This window comes from Vicugna pacos, chromosome 21 (genome assembly GCF_048564905.1).
Source record: "Vicugna pacos chromosome 21, VicPac4, whole genome shotgun sequence".
Classification (NCBI taxonomy): Eukaryota; Metazoa; Chordata; class Mammalia; order Artiodactyla; family Camelidae; genus Vicugna; species Vicugna pacos.
Window position 1 is genome coordinate 33,010,896 of NC_133007.1, and position 27,768 is coordinate 33,038,663.

Genomic DNA, 27,768 nt, shown 5'->3' on the forward strand with positions numbered 1-27,768 from the left:
TGATTTCTCTGCAGCAGCAGGTGACTGACAGCCTCTCGTAAGGACTGGACGGGGCATCCACAGGGCCTGGCTTGAAACACCTGTTTGGCAAAGAAATACTAGCTTCCCAAGGGAGCCAGGCGGCCTCCACCTGAGTGACGGTTGTTTCAAAGCTCCGCCCCTGACTGTGAAGTGCCCCCTGAGGCTGGCCGGCGGCCTCGCTCTGTGGGGACCCAGGGTCGGGGCCAGGGCCCCCACCCCCAGCCTCCTGGGTGTCAGCCGTGGGCTGAGGGAGCAGAACCCGCAGCTCGGCCCCCAGGCGTCCTTTCCTCTGCTGCGGAGAGCAAGCAGCGGAAGGAAACTTCTTCCTCACAGAAGCATTCTGTGTTCTTTGATGTTTTTGAGGGGAAGGTAATTAGGTTCATTTATTTATTTAAATGGAGGCCCTGGGGATTGAACCCAGGACCCTGTGCATGCCAAGCATGTGCTCTACCACTGAGCTCTGCCCTCCCTCAATTTGTATTCTTTGTAGAAAAATTAGAAAATGTAAATAAGCAAAAACAATGAAAACCCACCAGCATGTCCACGAGTGAGCACTTTGCCACACTCCCCTCCAGAGTTCTGCATGACACTCACACACCTGCTTTGTGAGGGAGGAAACCGTCCTTGGGGCGAGGGTGCACGATGGGGATTTTTGCCCACGTGCTTCACGCCCACTGGGGCCCTCGACTCTCTCAACTGCGCGAGGAGGCACCGTGACCCTGTGTGCAGGTGGCTCCACAGCCTGCCCAGGACGCTGTGTTGGAGGCAAAAGGGGCCTTGGCTGAGCCTGGGGGAGCTCCCCAACAAGACGGGGGGAGTGGGCAGCCCCGCGGCAGCGGTGAGAGGGGCACCACAGAGGCACCCTGCCGGCCCCCACTCCTCACGGCCTCGGGGCACCGTGTGGTCACTCCACATCAGGGACTTCTCTGTCAGCCTCCCTTTGATGGCTTGGAAGTGCCCTCCCACGTAAGCTCTGTCTCCAGTCACATGATGCCTCCTCCAGCCCTTTCAGTGGCTCTGAGTCCATGTGTCATGAGCCACCAGTTCTAGCGAGCCCAGCTGTCTTCTGCTTCCACCTGGCCCTGCGGCCTGCCGCCCGGCGACGCACAATGGGCCCCGCTTTGGGGCGCTGTGGGAAGTCCAGCGCCACAGACAGGCCCTGGGAGGTCCCTGCTCAGCGGCGCAGCAGCCACAGCGGCCTGTGTGTCCCCAGCCCACACCTGCCTTGGGAAGCTGTCAAAATGCAAGCGGATTCTCACTGGGCTCCAGCCACCTTCCTTCCCCTGGCAGCGGGGGAGAGGTCAGCTGTGACAGGCGGAGACGGTGGGGCCGCCTCTGCAGGAAGGGGCCGGGACGGGAGTGCGGTAAAGCTGTCGCTGCTCCCAGGAAGACCAGAGCACCACTCGGCCCACAGCATGGTCTGGTGGACAGGTAGGGGGCTGGGAGCAGACCCCCTGCCTGTCCCTGGCTCCCCAAGGCTGAGGCTGGGGCAGGTCCCAGGCCGTGGCTGCACCCTGGGCCTCGTCTGAGCCTCCCTCGTGGCCCAAGCTCTGACCACGTGGCTCCAGCTACTGGACACAGAACTGGAGCGACTGGTGGAGGCTCCGGGGATAAGGGCGCCTGCTCCCGGCCAGCGCAGCCGACTGCGTTCAGCTTCACGGCGGATGGGCACTGAGCGCCGGGCATGGCGTCGAAACATCGACAGGAGGGAAGCCATGCAGCCGGGCAGGAGGCGGACAGCAGGGGCAGTGCCAGTGCACAGTGTCCTCGCCTCCGTCAATTTGGTGGCCTCCCAGGGAGGGGGAGCACTGACACCCCATTTTGTTTTAACTGGGAGGAAGCAGGTATTAGGCTGGACCCTCTGTATGGCTGCCCAGTCTCAGGGTCTCCATTGTGAGGTGATAAGCCTGCCTGGCCTCAGGTTCATTTTCAGAAAATGTGCAGCTACTGTGCATGACTCAGCTCTCCTCTGAAGCCCAGCCTCCGCACCAGCTGGGGCACCAGAGTCTCCTGGGGAGGCAGAGAACACGGGGGGCCTGGGGCCATGACCAGGTGCCACCAGAGGAATGTGAGTCAGGCATGGGGTGCTTGCACCACAGCCTGACCTCATCCAGGGTCCGTGAAGTGCACCTGGGACCCCAATTATGGGCCTCTCGGAACCTCAGCTTGGAACCTGGACACTCGGCCCTGGGTCCACACCTGGGGAACAAATATACACATGCAGCCACTCAGACAGTTGTCAACAGGGGAACAGACCAGTGTATCGTGGAAAATCACACAACGGCCCGAGAGGGAAATTAGGCCAAAGGACTCCTGAGACCCTCAGCAAGATCAGGAGGAGGGGCAGACAGGAGGGGATCTACATGCTGAGGTTCCGTTCATGTGACATTCAAGGACGGGGCAGGAGGGGTGGGGGCATCTGTCTGTCCTGGGTGGTGGAGGCGGGTGAACAGATGTCCGTGCACGTTCACTTATGTATCACAAGCCACAGCCTGGCTCTGGCCTCTGGCCCACCCCTACCAGATCCTCTCCCCCGAGCCTTGGCGTCTAGTCCTTCCGACCCCTCAGCTGGACAGCAGAGCCAGACGGGAATCAGCACCTGATGGATGGTGGCCGTGCCCCTAGGCAGCCTCTCTACTCCCAGGCCCTCCTGCCTGGTGCTTTGTGGAGGCTCCTGAATGTCTGGGGCCCTGAGTAGGGGCAGCTGGTCAGCAGCAGGCTCAGGTGGTCCCAGCGAGGAGCCCACCTCCTACCTGACCCTGGTGTCGCCCCAGACCAGGTCCATGGCAGCTCCTGCCTCTTGTGGTTGGGGTTTGAGGCCTGGGCAGTGCCCACCTGTGGTGCTGTACCCCCCACCCCACCACTGCCGTATGCCAACCTTGGTTTTTCTCAGTTATGGGCCTCTCGGAACCTCAGCTCTTCGTTCCGGAAGAGGCAGAGGGTGCGGCTTCATGCTCTGTGTTCAGAAAGCCCCGGGTTGCTACCAGCTTCTTCGTCCTGGTCTCCTGTCACTGACACTCCCGTCTGCCTCTGGGGAGGAGGCCAGCGAGTGCCGCCCCCGCCACTAGGGGTCGAGCTGTGTTCCAGTTCTGGCCCTGGCCCCTGGGAGCGGGGCCTTACCTGGAAATAGGGTCTGCGCAGATGTGGCCAAAATCAGCTGAGGCCATGAGGATGGGCCCCAAATCTGAGGTCTGCGGTCCTTGTAAGAGGAGGAAAGAGCCAGTGACCAGATCGTGCAGCCCCAGCTGAGAATCACGGAGGTGACCCTCCCCCAGCCTCCAGTGGGAGCACCGCCCGGGCGGCACCTTAACTTTGGACTGTAAGAGGGCAAACTTCTGTTGTTTCAAGCCCCCGTCTGTGGCCCTTTGCACGGCAGCTCCGAAGAGGTGGCAAGGCTGCGAACGGAGAAGCCACCCTGGGATTTGGTGTGTCACAGGCATTGAGGACCATCTGCTTTCTGTTTTATTTTTCAGATTTCTTAAGTTATTTCATTGTTTTCAGCGGAAGGAGTCCATAAAGTATTTTCTCAACCCGGACATGCAGAGCTGTCATGTGGATTAGTTCCGTCCAGCTCTCCCCGACCCCTGCGGGTCCTGGGAGGCAGCCACCTCCCAGGATCCAGGGCGGGACTCGGGAGCTCCATACACGCCCCCACCCCCCTCAACGCGGCACCAAATGAGACGTGACATGACTCCGGCTTCCACTAGAGGGCGCCCCAACAAGGCTCAGAGTTTGGTTCAGCGCTGACGGCGAGCCGGCCAGCGTGCCGGCGTCTTCCCCAGTGTTGCTGATGGGTCACGTTGTGTCAGGTTAGAGTGAGTGATGTGATACACTTACACACTGGGAGACAGTTACCACACTTCACATCTACTCCCAGCCACTTCCAGCTCTGCACACGGCGTTGTTAGCTGTGGTCCCCGAGCTGTGCGTTAGATTGCAGAACTTACAGCTGGAGATCGGTAGCACCGGCCCGGCATCTCCCCACGTCCCCTCCCCCAGCCCCTGGCAACCGCACTGCACTGCCTGCTTCTGTGAGTTTGGCTTCACAGATGCCACATATAATTGAGATCGCACAGTGAGGACTGAGAGTCTTTTCCCGTCTGGCTTGCTTCACTCAGCATAACGCCCTCTCAGCTCACCCTTGGTCTCACAAGGGACCGGATGTCCTTCTTTTTTATGGCCGAGTGCTGTTTCTCTGTGGGCGTGTGGCGCCCGCTTTGCCCACCGTCGGTGGGCGCCGAGGCTGCTTCCACGGCTTGGCTGCTGCGAGCACTGCATGCAGGTGCTTCTCCGAGAGTGGTTCATTTCCTTTGGATAAAAACCCAGAAGAGGGGTTGCTGGGTCATATGGCAGCTGCTTTTAATTTCCTGAGCCTCCGTACTGTTTTCCATAATGACTGCGTCAGCTTCCTTCTTGTCCTTTTGATGACAGTCATTCTGACAGGTGTGAGGTGGTAGCTCATTGTGGTTTTGACTTGCATCTCCCTGATGGTTAGTGATACTGAGCATGTTTCTGTGTACCTGTTGGCCATCTGTGTGTCTTCTTTGGGAAATGTCTAGTCAGGTTCTCTGCCCACTTTTTAATCCGGTTACTTGGGTTTTTTGCTATTGAATTGTATGAGTTTCTCATATATTTTGGATATTAACCCCTTATCAGATAGATGATTTGCAAATATTTCCCCCATCCTGTTCGTTTCTTTTCCACTTTGCGGACCGTTTCTTTTGCTGTGCAGAGCTCTTTAGCTAGGTGTGTTCCCACTCATTCATGCCTGGCAGGCGTGAGGGCCTGGGCTCCATCTCTAGTACTCCATTAAAAAGTAAACAAATAGATCCAACTACCCACCCCACAACAAAATTAAAAAAACAAAAACCCAAGTGTACGACTGTGGCTGCCTGACTGAGGCAGGAGGGAGGGGTGGGGAGAACTCTCCGGCACCCTGTGGAGGCAGGACGGCCCCTAAAGGTGCCCCTCGTTCCCGGAACCTGCGCCTGTGCTGCGCCACCTGGCCCACGAGACCAGGATGGGCCCATTGAATAGTCCACGCCCTTAAGTGAGAACTTCCTCCGGCCGGGGATGCGGGGCTGTGTGAGGGCTCCACACAGGCTAGGCAGGGCAGTGCGGCCTCAGGCGGAGCCTGTGGGGCCCCGGGAGGGCCAGCCACCCACCTGGACCTTGACCTGAGGACCGGCTTGGTCTTGCCACCTCAGCGATTGTGGTCATTCTTCGAGGGAGGGAGAAACTCCCACGCGTACTGTTTAAAACCGTCTTGATCATTGAACTCTGTGAGTATGTTACCCTTTCAAAACAAAAGAGGCAAACGCAAAAATCAAAATTAAAGAGGGCAGCCCTGCAGTGGGCAGTTTTGTTCCAAGGAGGAGAAGCGGGGGTTTTAAATGTTTACGCTCAACATTGAACGCACCCTAAACACAAGACCATACCTGTGCTGACCAAACATTTAAGGAGCATTTATACAAAGTATTTATTTACACAGCTCAGCAGGGGAGTGATCGGCCCTGAGAGCCTGCGGAAAGGGGTAAGGTGGCCTCTTTTAGTTCTGCCTGACGCCCCTGGAAACGAACAGCCCTCCGTAAAGCCACAAGCCCAGGTACGTGAATGTGTTCCCTCGATCTAGGGTCCCTGTGAAGGCCTCTGCCGCTCCCAGGCACCCCCACAGCCTGAGCCCCCGCTCACCACACAATGCTCCTCCTGGCTGCCCCGCCGTGGACACCACCGCTCCCCCACGCAGGCCGGCCAGTGGCCCCGAGCTGGAATCTGCATCTGGTGCCAGATCACAGAGGGGGCCTCCCAACGCCCCACCCCCAGCCTCCTGAGTGTGGACTCTGCCCAGGAGGAGAGGGAGGGGAGGGATAGACCCCCACCCCACTGGACGAAGAGTCTGTAGCCTCTTCTTAAGGATGATTAACTAGATGGCACCTGGGGATCCAGCGTTGCTCTCCTGATACAAAGTGCAGTGCGGGGGGTGGGGGGCTCTCGGCGCTGGCTTCTCTATTGGTCTCAGGAACAGAATTCTGAAACCATGACTTTTCCTAATTAAAAAAATGTATTTATTGTAGGTAGTGAGTGTGGTAAACGCACATGGTGCAAACATACAGGAGTCGTGGGAAGCTGTGATGGCCCCCCGGCCCTGCAGACGTCTGCTTGTCGGTGTACAGAGAGCCTCCCCATTTCTTTTTGGGGGGGGAGGTAATTAGGTTCATGTATTTATGTATGTATTTTTAGTGGACGTGCAGGACCCTGTGCCCGCTAAGCGCGCGTGCTACCACTGGGCTCTGCCCTCCCCCCACTTCTTAACAGCTGCAGCGAACACCTCAGTTTGTAGGCTCCTCGCCCAGGTGGGCTCGAGCGGGGACTCCTGGGGCAGAGAGGCGTCCTCGTGTGTGTGCGCTGTGTCTGTGGGGCCATTTCCCAGAGGGGGCGACCTCGCTCAAAGGGCAGATGCAGGTTTGATTTTCACTGACTTTTGAAGTTTACCGCTCAGGCTGGTCCCAGAACGGGACCTTGCCGTGGTTTCGTTGCCTTTTTCTCACTCGAGTGAGGTTCAGGGCGTTTGTTTGTTACTGTGTCATCTTTTCGTTCATGCCCTTTGCCTGTTTTTCTGTTGAGTTGCTTCTTTGAAAAACGATTTGAAGGAGCTCCGTCTGCAGGATGCAGAAGTACCTCTTCCTGCTTGTCGCTGGCTCTGTACCCTCTGCTGTGGCTGCTGGCGAGGCCGTGTCCGTGCTTCTCTCTGCCGCCCTCTGATTTTCCTTCCAGTGCTTTCTGACTTCTGGCATCGAGCGAGACGTTGATCGGCAGTGTTTGTAGACTGTGAGGCAGGGTGTCCAACCTGGCCTTTTTTCAGACGGCTCTGTCCTTTCTCAACACGATGCTTTAAAAGCCCACTGGTTCGATGCGCCACTGCTTCCATATACCGGCTACTCTCGTGTGTTCTCAGCGGGGCAGCGAGTTGTGGCGGGTCAGCCCGCATCCGCCACGTCTGTTCTGCAGCATGGCGCGTATCCCGGAGGAAAATCAACGGTTTCATCCCCCACTCCCGTCCCTCACTTTTGGACATTAGGTGGATGAAAAGCAGCCTCAGTCTTCCCACACGATAAAGTGGGCACAGGCTGTTAGCAGTCCATCCGCTACTGCTTCTGGGGCATACACTTTGTGCCTGGCCTAGAGATGTGGTTGTGGGCAAGACAAATGTTGCCCCTGACTGCAGGGGCTTATGCGTGAGTGGGGTCCGGCCACAGCAGCAGACCCTCACCAAGGAGTCTGAGGGAACTGCAGGGTCAGTGGGGTCGCGGGAGGCAGTGAACCCCCACTAATGGTGAAAGCAAAGACTTCCCGGAGGTGATAGCAACTAGATGAGACTGGAAGGACGAGGGAAAATTACAGTCAGCCAGGCGAAGAGGTGGGGAGAGAGTTGGGGACCTTTGGCTGGGCTGAGGGCCTCTTACACCCTGGGAGGAGGGTTCACCATCCCAGGCCTTGGTGTGCAAGGCAGCATCAGTCCCGTCAGCTCAAGGCTTGCTGTCAAGCCACACACCCCGTGGGCAGAGCCGCTGCTGAGGTGGAACCCCTGTTGTTAGTTTACCCTACAAGCAATCGGCCGGCCAACCTGGGGCCAGCTTGCTGGGCCTGCAGGAAAGGGGCCAGGCAGCTTGGGGCGGGGTGCCCATGGGTCTCCTGCCGAGCCCTCTCCTGGAGCCTGGGGTCTGACGCTTGGGCTCTTGGGCACCCAAGAGTGACCAGGGTGGACGCAGCATTGCTCCTGCCCCCGAGCCTTCCTCCCTGACCAAACACCAGCCAGGCTCCTCTGAGACCCCTTCCGCACAGGCCTCCACCCTGGCCAGTGAAGTTTCGAACAGATACTAATATTGTTTCCATCAGCTCAAAAAGTCCAGTCTGCTGAATTTCACTTGCTCACATGTCTGCAGTCGCTACATAGATGAGATGTGACGTGTTTCTGTCCACCCAGACACTTCCCTTGGGCCCTCCCAGTCCACAGCCTGCGTCACCCAGGGACTAACGCACAGCACCCTTCTGGATTCTTCCCATGCACGACCTTCGTCCACGTTGCGTGTGTCACCTACAGATGGAGGTCAGGGGGCTCCCTGCACTGTTGTGGTGACGGCTCTGTTGAGACACAGCTGCATGTCATCTGCTGTGCCCCGAACGTTTGTGCCCCCATCCGTGTGTTGAAGTCCTAACCCAGATGAGGTGGCAGTAGGCATGGGGCTCATGGGCCTGGTCGGGGGAAGCAGTGTCTTTGAAGGCAATTGGGCTGCGTTCCCGGAACTGCTGTAAAAGTCACATGACCTCTGACCCAGTAACTGCAGTTCTTGGAGTGTATCTTCCAAGAGAATTTGCAGGGCAAGCCTCCTCTGATCTCTGGGGACCCTGTGATGAGTGTGCCCTGGGCTTGCCCACAGCGGGAGGCTTCGCAGCGGCCCAGTGCCGTGGAGGGCAGCCTGGGCCTGGCAGTGTCCACCCGAGTGGCAGACGCACTGGACCTGAGCAGGTGTGCACACGTGCCCCGGAGACGTTCACCAGAGCCGGGGCAGAAACGGCCCCATCTGTTAGCATTGCTGTGTGAGAACTACCCCAAACTCAGCACTTACAACAGCCCTGTTATGCGCTCACAGACCCGTGATTGAGGGGCGAGGGCTGGGCCTCAGTAGGGGACCACCAGAGCCGAGAGCAAGAGTGTCAGTGGACAAGGTACACGCCGTCCTGGACTGAGTGGTGGCTGAAACAGACTTGGGGACTGGGGGGCTAAAGCAACAGAGAGCGATGGCTCACAGGCCCGGGGGCTGGAGGTGCGGTGTCCGGTGGGGACCCACCTGCTGGGGTGAAGACACCTGCCTTCCCACTCCGCTCTCGTGCGGTGCAGGGCTATCTTCTCTCTCTGGTCTATTACAAGGACACTGACCATTTCAAGAGGGTTCCATCCTCTTGACTTAATCACCCCAAGGACCCCACCTCCTGAAGCCGCCACACTGGGAATCAGGGATTTGACACATGAATTCCGGGGAGACCCAGACATTCAGTCCACCGCTCAGACCCTGCATCAGAAACATTTGGTGTCACCTCGACCACACCCCATTGTCCACAGGCAGATCACAGACTCAGGCAGAGCGCCAGATACCACCCCCAGTGGAGGGAGGGCCAAGGCCGGTTGAGTTACTGGGGGAAAATACCGCCTGCCACGCACCGAGGGCCCCGAGCTGGAGGCAGGCCGGCCGGTGAAGGACTGCACAGCAGTGAAAACCAGGAGCAGCCCCGTGAAACCCTGGCGGGAAGTGCGGTGAGGGAGTGGTAGGTGGAAGAGCCACAGGGTCCCAGGGGCTGGGACTGCCCGTGGACGTGGGCAGAGGCCCCATTGCTGTAAGTCACCACGCTGTACATACATTTTTAATAGCTTTATTGAGATATTGTCACATGCCATAAAACTCACCCCTTTCGTGTGTCCAGCTCAGTGGGTTTTAGCGCATTCGGAGTTGTGCGGTCATCGCACTAGTCAACCTTTGGAACATTTTCACTGTCCCGAGTAGAACCCTGGCGCCCGTCAGTCCTCCGCACCCCATGGCTCTGGTGGCGGCAAGCTGCCTCCTGCCTCTGTGGACTCGCCTGTTCGGGGCGTTTCATGTCCGTGGGCTCACACCGTGCGCCTTTTGCGCCCCCCTTCCTTCACTGAGCATCGCCTTTGCCAGGCTCATTCGTGTTAGAGTGTGAGCCCGTTTCCTTCCTTTTTGTGGCGAAACAACAGTCCCTGTGCGGCTGGACTTCATTTGCCTCTTCCTCAGCCGATGGGCTTGGGGTTGCTGCCACTTTTCGGCTGTTGTGAACGTCTGCGGAGGCACCTGAATGTCTCACACGCTTCTTGGTGTATCTGTCAGATTCCCGCAGGTAAAACGTACAGTAAAACGAATGAAGGAGGCTGGCGGGTGCCTGTGTGGGGCTGTCTCTAAGGTCTGCCCTTGTGAAGCTGGATGAGGCAGACAGCACCAGCGGGACGAGATATGTCCTCTCCTGTCCCCTGGGCAGCCGGCCGGACACTGGGAGCGGGTGGAAGGGCGCCGGGAGGCTGAGAGGAGAGGGGACAGCTTCTTGGCACAGCAGCTCCCGTTCCCCTCCTCACTGATCTCCCCTCCCCTCCCCTCGCCTCTCCGGCTTTAGAGAACCTGGCTTCTTGGGGCGGAAATGGGGCATTTTTATCTTCCTGGGAGAGGCCTGGGAGGAGAGGCAGGTGGCCGGTGGGGCCAGCGCAGCTGCGAGGTCCCGGCAGTGAGCTCGTCCAGCCCAGGCGTGCCTGGCTGGGGAGAAGCCGGCACCATCTCAGAGGCCACGGTGAGGGTGAGTGGGCTGGGGGCCAAGGGGCTGCCGGGGGCTGGGGGTCTGCCACCCAGGGAGGCGCTGTCAGGAGGGGAGGTGGCTGGTGCCTGGGCTTGGCAGGGCATAGCTGGGCGACGTGCAATCCCAGGTGGCAGAGCTGTAGTCAGCCCCTCGGCTTTCGAGGAGACTGGGGCTCCCAGCATTTCTCTGTGCCTGGACTGTGAATCGCTCCGCCTGCTGTGGTCTTTAGGTCGAGGTCCAGACGCCCTGAGGCTGGTGAGGCCCTTGCCGGCCGCTCTGGCTTTCCTCTCCTCATCCCTGCTGTCTTCTGTCTAGAACGTTCCTCACCTGCTACTCGCCCTTCCAGATTCAGCTAGCTTGTCCCCTTCCTCCAGGAAGCCTTCCTGTTCTGGAATTCTGCTTGGCTGCCTGCTGGCTGCCCTGCCCACCGCGGTCCTGCCAGCAGGTGGAGAGGGTTTGTTGAAGGAAGGAAGGAGTAGATAAGTGTGTGAATGAGTCAAAGTGGGCTTTTCCCGCAGGAGCCGGTCTGGGCCGACGAGGAGGCTTTTCTGATTCTCAGGGAAAGCTCAGAGCGTTCTGCTCCCCGTCGGCACAGCCTGTCTTGCGGCAGCAGCACGAAGTACTGGTGGGCTGTAATCTCTGCATCTAACACAGAGGCGTCTCCTCTATTCCGCTTCCCCCTTTTGCCTACGTGGGCCGCAGGGCTCGAAGCTGGGGCTCAGGACCCTCTGAGGAGGTGTCCCACCTGGGCCGGTCTTGCCTCCTCCTTGAGACGGGGCGCGGTCAGCTTCCCCTTTCACCAGTTAGGGTCTTGGATTTTATCTCACAAGGTAAACAATGGTTTAAAGATTAACAATCTTACAAGGGGCCTGTGTCCGTTATCTTTTCCCTCACTCAGTCCCCTCCTTTCTGTGGACACTGCTGTCACAGCCACTGAGAGGTGACAAAGTTTAACTCCCTACGCGCCACAGGAAGGGCCTTTCAGGAGGGTCATGGGACATCCTAGGGAGGGGGCGCTGGGCACTGCGGGGTTGTGCTGGACCGGCTTGGGGGGGCCCTGCCTGGGCCCTGGGAGCTTGGAATCCACACCCCTTTTATCCCACAGAGCCACCTTCATGGGGGAGGGAACACGTGTAGTGTCTCCCCTGAGAGTCAGTGAATCATCGCGGGCCTGTGTCCAGCCCAGGGAGGTGGTGGCTTGGTGCCACTGCGGGAGAGGGCATCTGGTGCCCCACAACGTGCAGCTGTCCCCCCCGATGTGGCCCCGTCCAGCCCCCAGTCTCCTGACTTTCTGGTGAATCCAGTCCTGCATGTGGGTTCACAGCTCTGGAGACGGGGAAGGTGAGGGGTGGGGACGAGGGTCCCTTCTGCGTCCAGGAAGTGAAGTCGGGCCACATCTGATGACAGCACCCCCGGGGCAGTTCTGAGAGGCCAGCCTGGAGGGCAGCCTCAGACTGTGGGACCAAGGGCTCCTGGCTCCCTGGGGACAGAGTGGGCCTGGGAGGCCTGGGCCGTTCTGGGTCGTTCAAAACAGGGAGGTGATAATAGTGGACACACCACTCTGGAGCCTCCAGGACCCTTGGCCTGGGCTCGAGTCCCGGCTCTGAGCCATGCGGCCTGGGTGTGCACAGCCCTAGCCTCAGCTTCTGCAGCCCCTGAGCAGCCCCACCGACCCTCAGAGGGGCCTCCGGGCCACAGTGTGGGACCCCACCCAGCCAGCAGAGGGCAGCAGTGTTGGTGCCACCTGGGGCCCTTGCCCAGGGCTGTGGGTCTGAGGACCGCAGGCAGCCCCAAGGGGGACCCGAGGCCCTGGCCTCGCCCCAGCGTGTCCACTGGCCTCAGGCCAAGCTCGGGGCTCCAGGCCCATTTCACAGAAGGGACACAGGACCCCACACACGGAGCTTAAGAGACCTCTAGTATTTTCCTAGGAGGATCTCCTTCAAATCCTGAGTGTCCCCGTGTACAGTTCAGGGGACAAGGCCAGCCCCAGTGGGGGGCCCTAGCCCGCCCGGCCCCCGCCCAGCCCAGCGGCCACACTGCTCTGCACAGGAGGGCCAGGCCAGGGGCTGTCTGTCACTGTGCTGGGACAGGGGCTGGACACAGGGCGGTGCCCTGGACGGTGGGCCTGTGCCAGGGTGGGGCTGGGGGAGCCGCTGGCAAGGAGGAGGTGCCCACAGCAGGGTCTCCTGCGCCTGCTGGTCCAGCACTCGCTGGCCTCAGAATTGCCATGAGCCCCCCTAGGGCTGCACCCCCAGCCTGGGACAGGCCCCAGCAGGCGCTCTCGAAATTTTCCTACAGTGTCTCCTATGCTCAAATGCAGGAGTCAACAACTAAACTGGAAACCTAGTGTCCCTGACAGGACCTCAGTCCCGTGGCTGACAGTGTGGACGCAGGGGGCCTGCCTGGGAGGAGCCCAGAGCCAACCGAAACCACCTGGCCGCTGTGGTCCCCGAGGCCGGGCCAGGGGCTGTGCCGCACGCTCCCCGTGGGCCTGACTGGTCCTAGAAGCTGAGGGCAGCGCAGGGAGTGAGGGTGGAGCCTCCAGGGACAATACACCGACTAGGAGAAACCCCGCCCGACCGCAGAGGCGTGCATTCTGGGTAGGGGCAGCAGGGGGATGCCCGTCCCTGCCCATCGACTTCCTTATGAAACACGTCAAGGACAAATCTAGGAATTTCAGGGCGGCGACAGCAGTGCCAAACTGCACGTGGTGCTGGCGTTTCTTGGGCCCTGGCGGCCAGCCTGGGGTGGGTGGTGACGTCTCCTTGCCGGCCCACGGTCGGGTCCCGGGAGTCCGAGCACCGCTGCCAGGTCTCACCTGACACCCAGGTCGGCAGGGCTCAGGGCTGCTCCGGGGCCCTGAGGTGCCCAGAGTCGGTGGGGATCCCAACCCCCGTCTCTGTGCAGAGTGGGAGGCCCCTTGAACCCTCTTTTTCTTTTTAATCAAGTTGACGTTTCCATTTTACTGCACATGCTAAAAATTTCAAACAGACTAAAAAGTAATGACATTAAAAGTGGAAATCTTTCTTCCTCACTCCTGGTCCTCAGTGCCTCCTGCCCTTCTGGCGGCCCCTAATGTTGTTTCTGGTGACGTCAGGGCCCTGGGCAGACGCTGTAGGGGAGTTCTGCTCTCTGCCCTTTGTGGCCCCAGAGTGGCGGGGTCCCGTGTGTCCACCAGACCCTGGTCTGGGTGTCCAAAGAACACTCACACCTTTTTCTCCCTGCCCCAGCCCTACTCCCGGGCCCCTGCCCTGCCTGCCTGCAAACAGGCCAGCCCGCCAGGGGCAGGGAGGGCCAAGGGAGTTGACTTACTCCAGGGCTTGGCTTGGGGCCTGTCCTCGGAGCCCTGCCCATCAGAGACCCCGTCTCACTCTAGATCCCCCTTAAACTCTGAGGTGGGAGAGCACCCCCCACCTACCCCCTCCTCCCAGGTCTGGCATCTGAACCCATGACAGGGCCCTGACTGAGGCCCAGGGGGGAGCATAGGTCCCACAGCCTGGGCAAGGTGGGCCGGTGGGGGCTGTCCACCCCCCACTGTGTCCTGGGCCGGGGCGGGGGGCTGTGCACCCCCCACTGTGCCCCAACCCGGGCTGCTGGGACCCAGGGTGGCCTTGCCATGTGTCCCCCTCCCTGCATGGGGGTGGGACAGCCTGTGGCCCGCTGGAGTCCACCAGGGTGTGCCGCCCTACCCTAACCTCAGAATCCTGAAACCAATTAGTGAAGCCAGGCCCCAGCTGGGCCGGGTCTCCACACAGACCTCGCCCTGGTTTTGAAAATCCCGTGTGTCTGCCAGAGGACATTCCGATCCCTGACTGCTTCTGATCCCCTGTAGCGGGAATGTTACCCACATAGAACCGGGGCCCCCTGACTCCGGGCCAGGCGGGAGAGACAGAATGCTTTCTGGCCCTGGGACATGTCACGCTCGCCCCCAGGGAATGAAGGTGGTGGGCAGGGGGCAGGGCCGGAGAGAAAGCACGTGGGTTGGAATCCCCAGGTCCAGAGGTGCCCAGCCGACCGCCACCCATGGGTGCCGGGGCCTTGGCGGGAGGGGCTCAGGGCCCCAGGTGTCCTCCATCAGCCTCCTCCCCTATGACTCCTCACTCAGCACCCCCACCGGATGCCAACAGCTCGCCTGAGAGAACCCCTGCGTTATTGTCTGGGGACCCCGATTGCCTGTCACCCAGCCCCACCCTGCCTGCCCTGGGCCCGAGGCCCAGCCTGGGGGTCAGAGGGCGCCCAGACCCAGACAGCTGGCGGGCTGAGTGTGTGCCTGTGTGGTGTGTCTGCGGAAACCAGAACCAGCTGACACGTGTGAGGCATTAAGCCCCTCGTTCTGCTCTCTCTGCTCTCCGAGGCGTGCAATGAAGGCCCCTGGGGGACTTGCTTTGTGTGCAGGGCGGCTGACTGCAGAACTCAGGGGAGGGATGGAATTTGAGAAAAACAGAAACAAACCTCCAGGCCTCGTGGCCCTGAGCGGAGCCCGGGGCTGCACCTGCCCCGCCCGCCGTCCTGGGGAGCATAGGGAGCCCGTCTCCTCCCAGCGCTGAAGAGCCGCCTGGGAATGGAGTGCTGCAGGTACCTGCATCAGTGAGCACCTGCTGTGTGCCCAGCGAGACTGAGCTTGAACCGAGCAGAGACAAGCTCACCAGGTGCCCAGCAGGGGAGCGCCTCGTGGGCTGGGAGGGGAGGCCTTGATGGGCTGGGGCTCCGGGTGCTCAGGGCAGTTGGAGGGCCTTGTGGGAGCACCTTGGGGACCTGCTGCTGCTTAGGAGGAGGTCACAGGGCTCAGAGCGGTGGGGGCAGCAGGGGGGCCGTGCGGTGCCCTGGGAGAGTGGGCGGCAGGGAAGGAAGGGGGGGCAGCTCCTGGCAGCTGGGTAGACAGTGTGTCCTCCGCGAGCACACTGGGGAGCGAGGATTTGGGGGCAGAGGTCTGGGTGGAGGCCTCATGTCTGGGCCTGGGGACACCCCAGTGCAGATGTAGCCTGGTCTGGGCCTTCTGTGTGCCCTGCATGGGGCTGAGGGCAGGGCTACAGGCCCCCAGGTGGCACAGTGATGACAGGGAAAAGGCTAAGTGTGTGTGTGACAAGACATGCGGCTGTACCCGCAAGAGGACAGGCCAGCGAGACTGAGAGCCATGTCTGTGGGCTCGTGCTGCGTGTCGGTGCTGGCGCCTCATGCTCGTGTGCGTGTCCACGCATGCACGTCTGCGTCTGCGAGTGCAGGTGTGCTTACCTGTGCACAAGTCTGCGTGAGTGTGTCTGCACACGCAGGTCTGGGACGTTCACGTGCAGGCGTGTGCATGGTGTGGGTCACGGGTAGGTAGGTCTCCACGGTGCAGATGTGGACGTGGGGGAGGTCTGTGTTGGCTACGTTGGTGTCTGAGGTGTGGGCGTCTTTGCATGTGCGTGGTTGTGTGTGCATCTGTATAACTGTGTGTGGATGTGGGTGTGCTCTGTGGCTGGGGTGGGTGTGTGGTTAGCTGTGTTTGCGTGTTTCTCTGTGTGTGTTGCTGCTGCACCATAGCGTGTGTGTTCTTAAGGGAGGGGGTGTCATGGATTCGGGACCTCCGTGCTGCTGTGGGCTGTGTCCTGACCTGGGACTAGCCCACGGGGGGCGGGAGTGCAAGTGAAGCCTTGGTGAGAGGGGCTTCCTCGAGCGCCTAACACGGCACAGTTTTGGTGGAACAGTCCTCGCCGAGCTCCAGGCTGCTCCCTGGACACGAAGCTGTCTGCTGGGTCTCTTCTCGGCCCCTGCCCTGTGGGCCTGGCTGAACTGTAACAGCACTCTTCCGTTTTTGTGCTTATTTTCACCGTGTTCCCTCTGTTTATGGCAAGTGATGTTGATTTTTCCAGTTAATAATTACTGTCTTTATTTAAATAAGTGATGGCGATTTAAGGCACAGCATGAAGGGCACTCCTGAAAGCAGAGTTTGAGACAGGCTCCGACGTCCTCCCAGGTACCTGAGCGGGGGAGCGTCCGTCCTTGGCGTCCATCCCCGGAGATGTCTCTGCACTAACGCGGCACATGGGGCAGGCAGAAGGGCTGGGGTGGAAGATGATGGTCGTGCTCCTCCAGCAGCCGGACGAGGTTAGGGTGCCCCACCCCCATCACAGACACGGGAGCCTGGGACGGGAGGACAGCCCCGGTCAGTTCTCTGCGGCTGCATGACAGACCATCCTAGGACCCCACAGCCAGCGCAGCAACCACCGGCCGGACTCTCATTCCAGCTGGTCTCTGGCCCACAGAGCCTGGCTTCAGCTGTCACCTGCAAGCCAGCGTCCAGCTGTCAGCTGGGCCGAGCTGGGCCGGTGGCCAGGTTCCCGGGGTGGGGTGCTAGGACAGAGCCCAGAGATTGCACCTGCCGCCTTCTCTCTGTGGGTCGAGCCAGCCACGCCCTTGCTCCCTGATGGATGCTAGGAGGGCACGTGGTGGGGAGACACCACCAGAAAACCCAGGACTGCTGTGCTTTTAGCAAAGCACGAGTGGGTCTCCTGACTGCTCTCCTGAGAGTGGACCTCCAGAGCCAGACGTACCGGCCAGGCCCTCTTGCTCGCTGAGCCTCACAGGACAGGACCACATGGGAGCTGGGGCCACACGTGGCCTCCCGCGCAAGCGGATGGAACAGGAATGAGAAGCAGTAAGGCTGAGGGAGTCTTCTGGAGACACCACCCAACCGCGTCCTCTGGGTCAGAAGGTCGGCCCGGGGCAGGGACTTGGCCTGAGCATCCTTTCAGGTGGGAGCAAGGGCTCAGGCAGAACCCACAGGATGAAGGGAGGCGGCCTCGGCCGGGGGATCTCAGCCCATTTCGGGGACTGAGAAATCGGATGGAGCGGAGTAAGGGAGCCCGTCGGAACGTTCACGGAGGGGCTGCGGGGGCAGCCGCCTAGCTAAGACCAGAGAGGAGCCCAGCTCACACATGGCAGGAGTGGGTGGAGGTGAGGGACACGCCGGAGGCTGGGTTGTCAGCAGCTGGACGGTGGGTAGCGGACCCCCAGAGCCCTCTTACGCAGATGCACAACCCTGCTGGCCCACAGCCAGACTTACTCTGGAGGGAAAAATACCAGGAGGTCCTTCCCTTAAAGTATTTCCTGATTTCGACAGTAGTTGCTGTCGAAAGTGCTTGTGCCAAATTCTGGCATTAAGAGATCCCACCGTAATGTCGACCCCCACCCCCGTTCATCTCACACAAAGCCTGAGGCTGGGAGGCTGCTCTGTGTCCTTCAACATTAAACACGAAGTCAAAGCTCGCAGGCGGTGTGGGGAGCCCGCACCCCGACAGCAGGTCTCGATGAACGATGGGAAAAAGCGTTCAGAGGGAACACTGTCGTCCAGGAAACAGAAGACAATAAAAGAAAACAAAATTTCTAACAGATGTTAGACAATATTGCTTCCACAGCGGCACAGGGCACAGAGGGAGAAAACCAAAACCAAACACTTAGGAAAGCATTCTTGGGAGACTAAGTGTATAAATCCTGGGGGAAGTCATGTAGAAGTGCCGGGAGTCAGAACTGAGGAAACTCACGGCATAAATTAAAAAAACAGAATTCCTATTCTATTCATAAATCCGTAGAACAGCAGCACAAGAAAACCTAAAACAGGAGAGAAAAACACAAGAGACAAAGAGGACCCCTGGGGGTCCAGCCCTTGACTGACAGCAGCCCCAGGGAGGGAGGGGAGGCAGCCGGAGGCAAGGGGTTCGAGGGCGCTCCCTGGACCAAAGGCTGGGAGACCTCCAGCCGGTTAGTGTGGAGCTTGGATGAAAAGGTCTCCAGCTAAGGCCCGTCCCTGAGAAACTGCAGAGCCCGAGGAGCAAGAGCTGACCTGGGGAGCTCACGGAGAGAAAGCGGCCTGCCCCCTACAGAGAACTGGACTCCCCGCAACAAGGGTGTGGACGCCCTGGGGCCTCCAGGCTCCGGAGAAGATGGTCTGCAGGCAGCACACCTGCTGAGCAGCTCTGAGGGCACAGCAGCGTCACGTGCAAACTCCCCCAGGCTCCGCGAACGGCCGCCACACCCCCACTGCTGGGCAGTGGCGCCAGGACTAGCTCCAGCAGGCAAGAACGTAAACCGGAAGGAGGAAGACTTGGGGCAGAAATTCGGGAAAACACAGATCCAAAGGCAGGTGTGAGGCACAGAGCTTGGAAGGTGGTGGGAACGTGACGTCAGCTCCCTGTGGAAGAGAAAAAGGCAACGGAATGTCCAGGACGAGCAGTCAGACCACACTGTGGCGAACAGGCTTCAGGGATGGGGGTGCCTGACCCGTGGGGCGGTTCTGAGTGGTTCCGAGGTTAAGGCTCCAACAGGACTGCTGGGCTATAGGGACCACGATGAACTCTGTTTATAGACAGTTGCAGAGCCTGGGAAATCTGACCCCGAGGCCACCTGGCCACGCCGCAGGATGTGAGTCAGGGACAGTTTAGGATCCCCTGGAGCCGGCCTCCTAGGTGTGTCCTTGGGCCCCTCCTCCGGGCGATGTTCCAGGGCCATCGTCCTGGACTCTTCCAATGTTTGCACAAGGATGCCCAGGCCGCCGTGGGGTGTAGCCAAGTGGCCTTGACTCCTCTCCTCCCAGGGGCACCGGAGGAAGTGTGGTCACACCCGCAGCCTAGGTCCTAGAAATGTTCTCTGTCACCACCTGGCAGGAACCACCTGCAGCTGAAGTTAGCAAACTGAACTTGGATGTCCCCGGGGAGGCCAGCGCCCTGTGGAATCACGCTGGAGCCAGGGGCAGAAGGAAAAGTCAGAACACCAGTCTTGTCTTTCCTGGAAAGTTTCATGTTTTGTTCGCCATGGATTTTTGGGGCAGGAAGTTTTGAATTTTAAAAATATTGCATTAAAGTGCTATTTAAAAGTGGGGAGGGTGTAGCTCAGTGGTAGAGTGTGTGCCTAGCATGCACAAGGTCCTGGGTTCAAGCCCCAGCACCTCTGTTAAAATGAATAAATAATTGAATAAATAAATAAACCTAATTACCTTACCCCCCAGAAAAAAAATTTTTTAAAATCCTATTTGCCCCATGAGTGAGGTTCCTCGTGTCCCGGCTTTGAAATTCACGCCCGAGGTGCGGGCATCACTCCGCAGCCTCCACTTTTGGTGCTGGGACTCAGACTGCATCCCCAGGAGGAGGGTGCAGGGAGGAAGCCCCTTCTCAGCCATGCACCCCTCCCACCAGGAAGCAGGCTGGGGGGGCTCTAAGTCCCCCCTGCTACTTGGCTGTTAAGCTGATCATGTATTACACAGGCACGACCAGACAACTTACAAATGTTTAAGCAATTAAGTGAATTCTGAATTTAAAACGAAAAGCAGGTCAAAGCCAAGGATCAGGCAGGTTTACAAACACAAACATGTGGCGCTGTCTGGGGAAGGGTGTGGGGTTCAGACCTCGTGGACAAGGAGGGACCGCCCACTCAGAGAGGAGCTGGGCCATGCGGGGCATCACGGCTGGAAGGCGGCTCGTCAGCCTCGAGAGCAGGGACACGTGACTTCACACAGGATGCCACTGTTCCTGGGAAAACGGCCCAAGACAGTGCCGCAGACAAGTGACAAAGAAAGCAGAACAGACACGTCGAGAGAGGAGAAGATGGCACCAGAGAAGCAAGGAGCCTGGACAGAGGTGTGGTCGCACCCAAGGGAACGCGGTGCCCAGTGGGATGCACCCTTCGCGTGAGGGCCTGTGTGTCGAGAGCAATTCGGATGCAAACGTGACTGCTGCTCGGGGGAGGGCAGCCCCTTGGGGGGCAGGAGAGGAGCCTCCTCGCTGTGGTGGAGGAGGACCAAGGTGACCTTGAGAAAACAGCAAAACAAGATCGGGGGGAACACGAGAAAGAGCACGTTTAGAGGAAAGCGGCGACTGCTCTTCTCATTCTGACTTAAACTGTGACTTAAATGGTCACGTGTAAAGACAGGTGTTCAGACGAGGCTGAGAAATAAAATACAAGGTACGCTTAAAAAACCCTGAAACAAACAGTAAACCGGAAAAACGCTGAAAACACAGAGAAAAATGGAGCAGCAGTCGTTGGTGAGGTGGACATGTGTTAACGGCTGTGTCGATGAAGATGGTTCCAGGGAGCACATGGCATTGTCACCACGTGAGCAGTGTCCTGGTCACGAGAGCGAGGCCAAGGTGTGGAAGGGGAGTGGGCGTGGAGCTCAGAGAAGAAGGGACGTGCTGGGGCCACAGGGAAGGCATGAAGGGCAGACGGGTGTCCCCACGGCGAGGGCACCTGTCCCAGGGGCTCCAGGCGCCGGACGTGGAGGGTACAGCCCCCAGGCAGTCTGGCCGGAGCGCTGGGTTCCCCACCCATCGAGGGCACCTCTCCTGCACAGGGTGGTGGTGGGGGTCAGATCCCAGGGACTGGCGCTGAGAACGCCCAGGAGCCCCCTGCTTGGCGTGCGCGGTGGACAGAGGGAGAGAAGGTGGGCCTTGGGCTCATGCTCCTTCACAGGCTGCCTTTTCCACGGGAGGAAAACAGGCTGAGGCCCAGGCACCGGGACACTCGGCTAAAGACGGCAGAGGCAGGGCTGGGCCATGACCTGACCTCCCGTCCCAAGCTGGAGAAAGGGCCAGGAGCTGGGCCTGTCCTGGGGGCCAGGGAGGGGACCTGCCTGTGACCCAGGCTTCGCAGGGCAGGTCCACATGGCCCAGCAGCCCTGAGAATCCAGACTGGGCTGGGCTGCCCAGCTGTCCACCAGAACCCAGGATGCTGGCCCAGCCCTGGGACCAGGATTCGTGACTCATCGTCCTGGCCTTGCCTGGGCGTCTGGTTCTTAGAATCCCACCCCGCCCCCCAGGCCTGAGTGTGTATGACAAGGCCAGAAAGACCCCCAGCTTGAAGGAAGTGCGGACACTCCAGGCTTCCGACCCCAAGCCCCAGAGTCCCACCTGCTTGGCCAGGAGCCTGCAGCTGGAGTGTGGGTCTCGGTGATGCCAGGGGCCGCAGGCACCCCACCCCTGGGGTGGGGTAGGGTGTGGTGGGCGCACTCTGTCTTCCATGTGAAGTGACACAGAACTGTTTCCCAGGCAAACACAGGGGTCCACTCAAGGACTCACTGCTGAATCTTGCTGGCAGACCTCCGAAACCCCCACATCGGGTCCTGGGGGTGGCAGGGAGGTAACAGGACACAGCAGTGCCGTTGGCCACTTTCCCTGAGCTGCCTCTTCTACTGCCTTGTTCTGTGACCTGGGCACCAGCCCCGCCCTGGGGTCAGCACGCTCTGCCACACCTCTGCCTGGCCCAGCCTTGGTGGGTCCAGGAACTCCCATCCACCCTCCCTCGCGCCCTCGCAGGGAATGTGCTGATTACTGATAAACAGGAGGGCTCCCACAGGTCACCTGGACCAAAGGCCTCTGCCTGTCTCCTGGCCAGGACAGCCAGTCAGGAGGGCACATAGGACCGGTGGGGAAGCCAGCTCCTGGGGACCAGATCATGTGGGCCAGCTGGTGGTTCTGGCCCCTGGTGGCCATCTGCATTGCAGACCAGTTCCGGGACCAGGCGGTGCAGATCATGCAGGACACGCCTGCCATTGATGGGTAAGCAGCCCCTGCTATGATGGGCCCAGCAGGGAGGTGGGGTCGAGGCTCCAGTGCCTTGCCTTGGGACAGGAGTGGCCATCTCTGCCGGCACAGCCTCCCCAGCTGCATGTGGCTTTGCCTTTTGCTGCCTCAGCTTCTTCATGGGGTCTCTTCGGGCCTCCAAAGGCTTCAGCAGAGGAGAGCCTGTGGGGAACGGAGCAGGAAGGCGGAAATGACCGGGCCCCCATGGTCCTCGGCCTCTCCATGGGGGTCAGATCCCTGCTCAGAGTGGGTGCTGGGGTCGGAGGACCTTGGGGCCTTGCCTCTTGGGGCCTCAGTCTCCCTAATGAAGCTGCAGGTGAGGGTGGTGTCTGCCCTGGGCCCCCAAGACCCCCGTCTTGGTCCTCTTGACCCTGAGGCCCTCTTGTCCAGCCCCTCCCTCTCCTGCATCCGCCGGGGTGAGCCCCCTCGGGTGCTGCGCATCCGGCTGGGCCTCCTGGAGGTACATCATGCTTCTGTGCCCCAGACTCGGCTCCTGGGCACCTGCTCCCATGGCCCCTCTTCCAGGCAAGACCCTGGCGACATGCTGTCACTCCTTCTCTGATGTCACAGCCAGGCTGGCAGCACCTGTCCCCTTCACTTACCCTCCCACCTTCTGCGCAGAGTCATGCCTGAGCCTCTGATTGTCCCCTACTTCTGCTGGCCCAAGGTCAGGTCTCAACACTGCAGCCAGATGGAGCCTTGGAGACACAAGTCCCAGCTGCAGTCCTTCCAGCTCGAACCCCCACCATTGTGGCTCCACTGAGCTCAGGGGTCAGCCCGGTCCTCCCGGTGGCCCCCACGGCCCCTCGTGGCGCCCAGCTGTGCCATGCCCTTCGAAGACGCTCCCCTCAGTGCCCTGCCCACCCTGCATCCAGCCCCCTCCCTCTGCACCTCCAGGGCCTTCCTGAGCCCTGGGAGGACCCCCCCCCACCGCGCACACATTCCAGCCTCCAGCTCTTTCCACATGGCCGAATCCAGCCCAGCAGAGTGGCCTCTGGTGCATGCTGGCTCTTGGGTGCTGGGAAGTTTAGGGGAACACCCCTGAACTTAGCTGGACAGAAGCTCTGCAAGAAAAGCAGAGGAAACAGGTGCCTTGTCACATGGGACTTTCAGCGAGCTGAGTGCAGCCCTAGAGGAGGAAGTTGCTGTCAAGGGTCAGGGTGCAGCTCCCCCCGTCCCTCCCTCCCTCAGTACCCCCCCATCACTCCCCTTCTCCTCCTGGTCCTCCTGTCCCCTTGCTCTCCCCTCTCGGTCTCTCGAGGTCCCTGCAGGGCTGGGTCCCCTCACCGGCACAGGAGGTTGATTGCAGAAGCCCCTGCCCTCAGCTTCCATACTGCAGCCCCTGCTATCTGGCAGGAACGGTCTGGACCCAGGGACTAGGCATCCCAGGCCAGCAGAGGCTGACAGGAGATGCTAACAGAATGAGCCAGGGAGGAGTCCCTTCATTCTGGGGGACTTGGGACAGCTGGGCACAGAGAGAGGGGTCCGAGGTTAGGTGCTATGGGCTGTCCAGGCCCATGTGAGGCATACGATGGCTCAAAGAGCCCAGAGAGCCAGGAATACTCAGGAAGCTGGGACTCGGGGATCTAGGATTGTCCAAAGGGCTAGAAAGCTAAGACTAGGCTGAAAGAATACAAGCCAGTTTGTATTAGCTACTCTTATTGGTAAGAAACCCAAGTAAGTAGCTTCAACAACAGAGAAGCCCGGAGGAAGTCCTGGCCCAGCATTCCACGATGGTATTGCCAACATTCCCACAGTTACCTAACAGTTTAACGTCGCTGCACCAACTCCAGCCATCACATCTGTGTGCCGTAGCTGGTCAAAGCATGTGTTTGGCTGTCGTTTGAAGCTCTTTCCAGCACTCAGACTCCTCCCCTCCCTCCCCTCTCTGAGTAGGATGGCAGGGCCTCTGCCACTGCTGAGGCTGGTACCTGGCCACACAGATAAGGAGAGGAGCTCTGCCAGGCTCCAGGCGGTGTTGACCATAATGTGGCGGTGGCGGCTGTCCCTTACTTTGGGTTCCAACGAAGAGCAGAGAGGCTGGGAGGAGGAGGGAAGAGCAAAGCGGAAGCAGCTGGAGGGTGGGGCTGGATTTCCCAGATGAGCAAAGGAGTAAAGTCTTGCTTCAGGGACAGCGCCCAGAAGGCGAGAGACTGGGCATGCTGCTGGGCTGGGGAAGGGAGGGCGGGAGGGCCCGCGGTAGGAGAAGAGCCCTCCTCCAGGCTGTCCTCACAGACCCCTTGTCACCAGGTTAGGGGTCCAACCTGGTACCTCCCTGGATGTCCCATGCGTGTGCGCAGGCTAGTGAAAGCCAGGTTCTGACTGGTGGGGCAGGGCTGGGCCTACGTCTCTAGTGAGACCCCAGGGGCTGAAGCCACGTCCAGCATCTGGAGCTCATGGATCAAGTCTGTCCCCTTGGGGCCACTCCTGGTCCCTGCCTGCCGGTTCCTGGATCCAGGGAGGAACCTGCCCCAGCTCTGTGGGTCCTGTCCTGGAAGACCCTCGCTGGTTGCTGACAGCTTTCCTCCCTCCCCGTCCCCGTTTTCCCCCTTCCTGGCCCCTTCTTCCTTCCCCTCCTCCCCTAGAGAACTCCCCTCCCTGGGAAACCCTCAGAGGGCCTGCCCTTTGGGGGCTCAGAAGGACGGCAATGGTGCAGGACTGTGCCCAGGGGCAGAGGCGGCAGAAGGCCTGGGGGCCCCTAAATCCTGCACCGATGCCCTGCTCCCACGGCCGCCCTAGGAGGATGGACTGGGGATGCCAGGCCCCGCAAGGGTAGGCCACGCCCCACACTTCCCCACCCTCTCCCTGCAAACATGAGAATTTCACGTTCAGTCTCTGAAATCCGGCAGGGGTGTAACTGTACACCCAGCTACCCTCATGTCAACCAGCCTTGTTCATGGAGGTGACTTCAAGTCAGCACCCTGCACCCAAGAAGACTTCAAAGCCAAGCAAGCATCTGCCCTCCCTCTTCCGCAGGGAAAGACCTACCCATTTAGGGCTCTCAGCTCAGTTACCTGGCCTGGGGGTGGGGCCCAGCTGAGATGCTCACCTGTGCTCAGGTGTGTTCAGAGGACTTTAATCACCCTGGTGACCCTGTTTGTCCTCAGCCTGTGAGAAGAGGGGTGGCCTGCCTGGGAGAGAGTACGAAGGGCCCAGGTCCAGAGGGGCTGGCCTGACCTGCCCCGGCCCCTCCTCCTGGCCCCTCCAGGCACAACGACCTGCCCTGGCAGCTGCTCAAGAGCTTCAACAATCAGCTCCTGGACACGAGGGCCAACCTGAGCAGCCTAGCCCACACGCACACCAACATCCCCAAGCTGAAGGCCGGCTTTGTGGGGGGCCAGGTACAGTCTGGCCCCGAGCGTGACTACTCTGGAGTCCATCGCCCCTTCCCGTGGCTCTGGGCTAGCGTGCTGCCGCTCCCTGGTGGCAGCGTACCTCCCTGGGCCTTTAGAGGGGATTCCAAGAGCCACTCAGCTGTGCGGAAGGCTTCCAAGACAGAAGGGACACCAGAGGCCCATCTGCGTGTGGGAGGTGGGGCCTGGGGCCTGGCTCCTCAGCTCCCAGCCCCTCCCCTCTGTGGCCCCGCAGTTCTGGTCTGCGTACACACCCTGCGACACCCAGAACAAAGATGCCGTGAAGAGGACGCTGGAGCAGATCGACGTCGTCCACCGCATGTGCCAACTGTACCCTGAGACCTTCGTGTGTGTCACCAACAGCACAGGTGGGTCCCCAGAGCCTGCTGGCGCTACGCTGCCAGTCTCCACGCGCCGGCTCCCCGGACACCCAGGCACCCTCCTTGCAGGCATCCGGCAGGCCTTCCAGGAGGGCAAGGTGGCCAGCTTGGTTGGCGTGGAGGGTGGCCACTCCATTGACAGCAGCCTGGCTGTCCTGCGGGCGCTCTACCATCTGGGCATGCGGTACCTGACCCTCACCCACAGCTGCAACACGCCCTGGTAAGGAGCCCCAGGAGGGCCTCCGGGTGGGCTGGGCCGATGCTGGCCCCGCCCTGCTCTGTCCTGGAGCGGGTGGGCTGGGACGACCACTCCGCCCCTCGCCCCTCAGGCTCCCGCTGTCTGCTCTCCCAGGGCCGACAACTGGCTGGTGGACACGGGGACTGACACGGCCCAGAGCCAAGGCCTGTCATCGTTCGGGCAGGTGAGTTGATGGGACCAGGGTCACCCTCAGATGACAGGACTGGGTTTGTCACCTGAGTTTCCTCAGCTGGCAGACCACTGGAGGGTTTGTTAACACCTGGCCCAGCCCGGGGCCAGCCTCTAGCCTGGACCTCTCAGGGGGCCGTGACAAACCCCAGAAGGCTGTGACCCCGAGTGTGCGCAGCTCAGCCTGTGTGGTCCCAGGGCACCGGCCGTGACCCCTGAGCCCTGTCCCCCTCAGAGTGTCATAAAGGAAATGAACCGGCTGGGCGTCCTCATAGACTTGGCCCATGTGTCCGTGGCCACCATGAAGGCTGCCCTGCAGCTGTCCAAGGCCCCCGTCATCTTCAGCCACTCCTCCGCCTACCAGCTGTGCCAGCACCGGCGCAACGTGCCTGACGACGTGCTCCAGTTGGTGGTGAGGGCGGCGGCGACAGTCTGCCCCCGGGTGGGCCCGGTGCCTCGCTGCTCCCGTCCACAGCCCCCCTCTCCCCCTCCCCCGAGCAGAGGCAGACAGGCAGCCTGGTGATGGTGAATTTCTACAATGACTACGTTTCCTGCAAAGCGGAGGCCAACTTGTCCCAAGTTGCAGGTGGGTGGGCCTGAGCGTCTGCAGTGTGGGTCAGGGGCTTCTTGTGGGACCACATGTGCCACCTCCCCGCAGACCACCTGGACCACATCAAGGCGGTGGCAGGAGCCGGAGCCGTGGGCTTTGGTGGGGACTTTGACGGTGTTTCTAGGTAAGGCGAGACGTGCATCCTGTGATAAATTTGTCAGGAGAGGCTGGAGGAGGGGGCCGTGTTCTGAGGAAAACTGCTCCACCAGATTCTGGGGCTTGGGATGGGGGTGGACAGGCACCCAGGCCCCGACCCCCCCTGGATGCAGAGCTGGGCCCTCTCCACCCTTGCCTCAGGCTCCCCTCAGGGCTGGAGGACGTGTCCAAGTACCCAGACCTGGTCGCAGAGCTGCTCAGGAGGAAGTGGACAGAGGCGGAGGTTAGGGGCGTCCTGGCTGACAACCTGCTGAGAGTCTTTGAGGAAGTGGAGCAGGTGAGGAGGGGCCATCCACCCCCATTACCGCCCCCACCCTGGAGGCAGGCAGCCAACTCATGTCTGTCCCCAGGTGAGCAATCACACACAGGCTCCCGGGGAGGAGGTGATTCCGCTGACCCAGCTGGAGCCTTCCTGCAGGACCCAGTATGGCTACTCCAAGTCCTCTGGGAAACACCTTCAGCCGGGGGCCCTGCTGGCCTCCCTCGTGCCCCTCCTCCTCTGCCAAGGTCTTCTGTGACACCCCGGGGACCTGTCCACTCGGACCCGCCCGTCCCGAGCAGGCGCCTGGGCTCCCCGGGGGCAGCACGAAGCCCAGGCACAGCTGGACGCTCAATAAAGGCACTGGCCTTTTCACTCTTGAGGGCGTGTCCTTGAGGGGCTCCTGGCTGGGCACGCACACACAGGAGTGCCCGAGTCCTGAAGGTCAGGGCCAGAGGGGTCAGGGTCGGGAAAGGGCTTTGCCTGGACATCACAGGAGGGAGGGTCTTGAACAATACAGTCCAGGTCCAGCTGCCACCCTCCCACCTGTACACAGGCACATATACGCACACACACGTGTGCACACCTAGACACCCACATCCTCACACTAATGCACACCCCCTACTCCCCACTGCATGTGCCCACAGC

At 60.4% G+C, this 27,768-nt stretch overlaps 1 protein-coding gene across 5 annotated transcripts; it reads left to right on the top strand.

The window, feature by feature from the left end:
- Positions 1-5,565: 5,565 nt before the first annotated feature.
- DPEP1 (dipeptidase 1) lies at positions 5,566-27,502 on the top strand. Of its 5 annotated transcripts, none has more exons than XM_072946841.1 (11): positions 5,566-5,626; positions 21,709-21,911; positions 25,144-25,276; positions 25,524-25,656; positions 25,738-25,888; positions 26,021-26,090; positions 26,331-26,507; positions 26,597-26,681; positions 26,754-26,829; positions 27,003-27,138; positions 27,212-27,502. In XM_072946841.1, exons 2-11 carry the CDS (start codon positions 21,808-21,810, stop codon positions 27,377-27,379), a joined length of 1,233 nt encoding a protein of 410 aa, XP_072802942.1. In that variant the 5' UTR covers positions 5,566-5,626; positions 21,709-21,807; the 3' UTR covers positions 27,380-27,502. The 5 variants fall into 5 exon arrangements, with proteins under 5 accessions (XP_072802942.1, XP_072802944.1, XP_072802945.1 ...); XM_072946843.1 differs by lacking the exon at positions 5,566-5,626 and adding an exon at positions 14,798-15,032; XM_072946844.1 differs by lacking the exon at positions 5,566-5,626 and adding an exon at positions 14,799-14,958.
- The last annotated feature ends 266 nt before the right edge of the window (positions 27,503-27,768 follow it).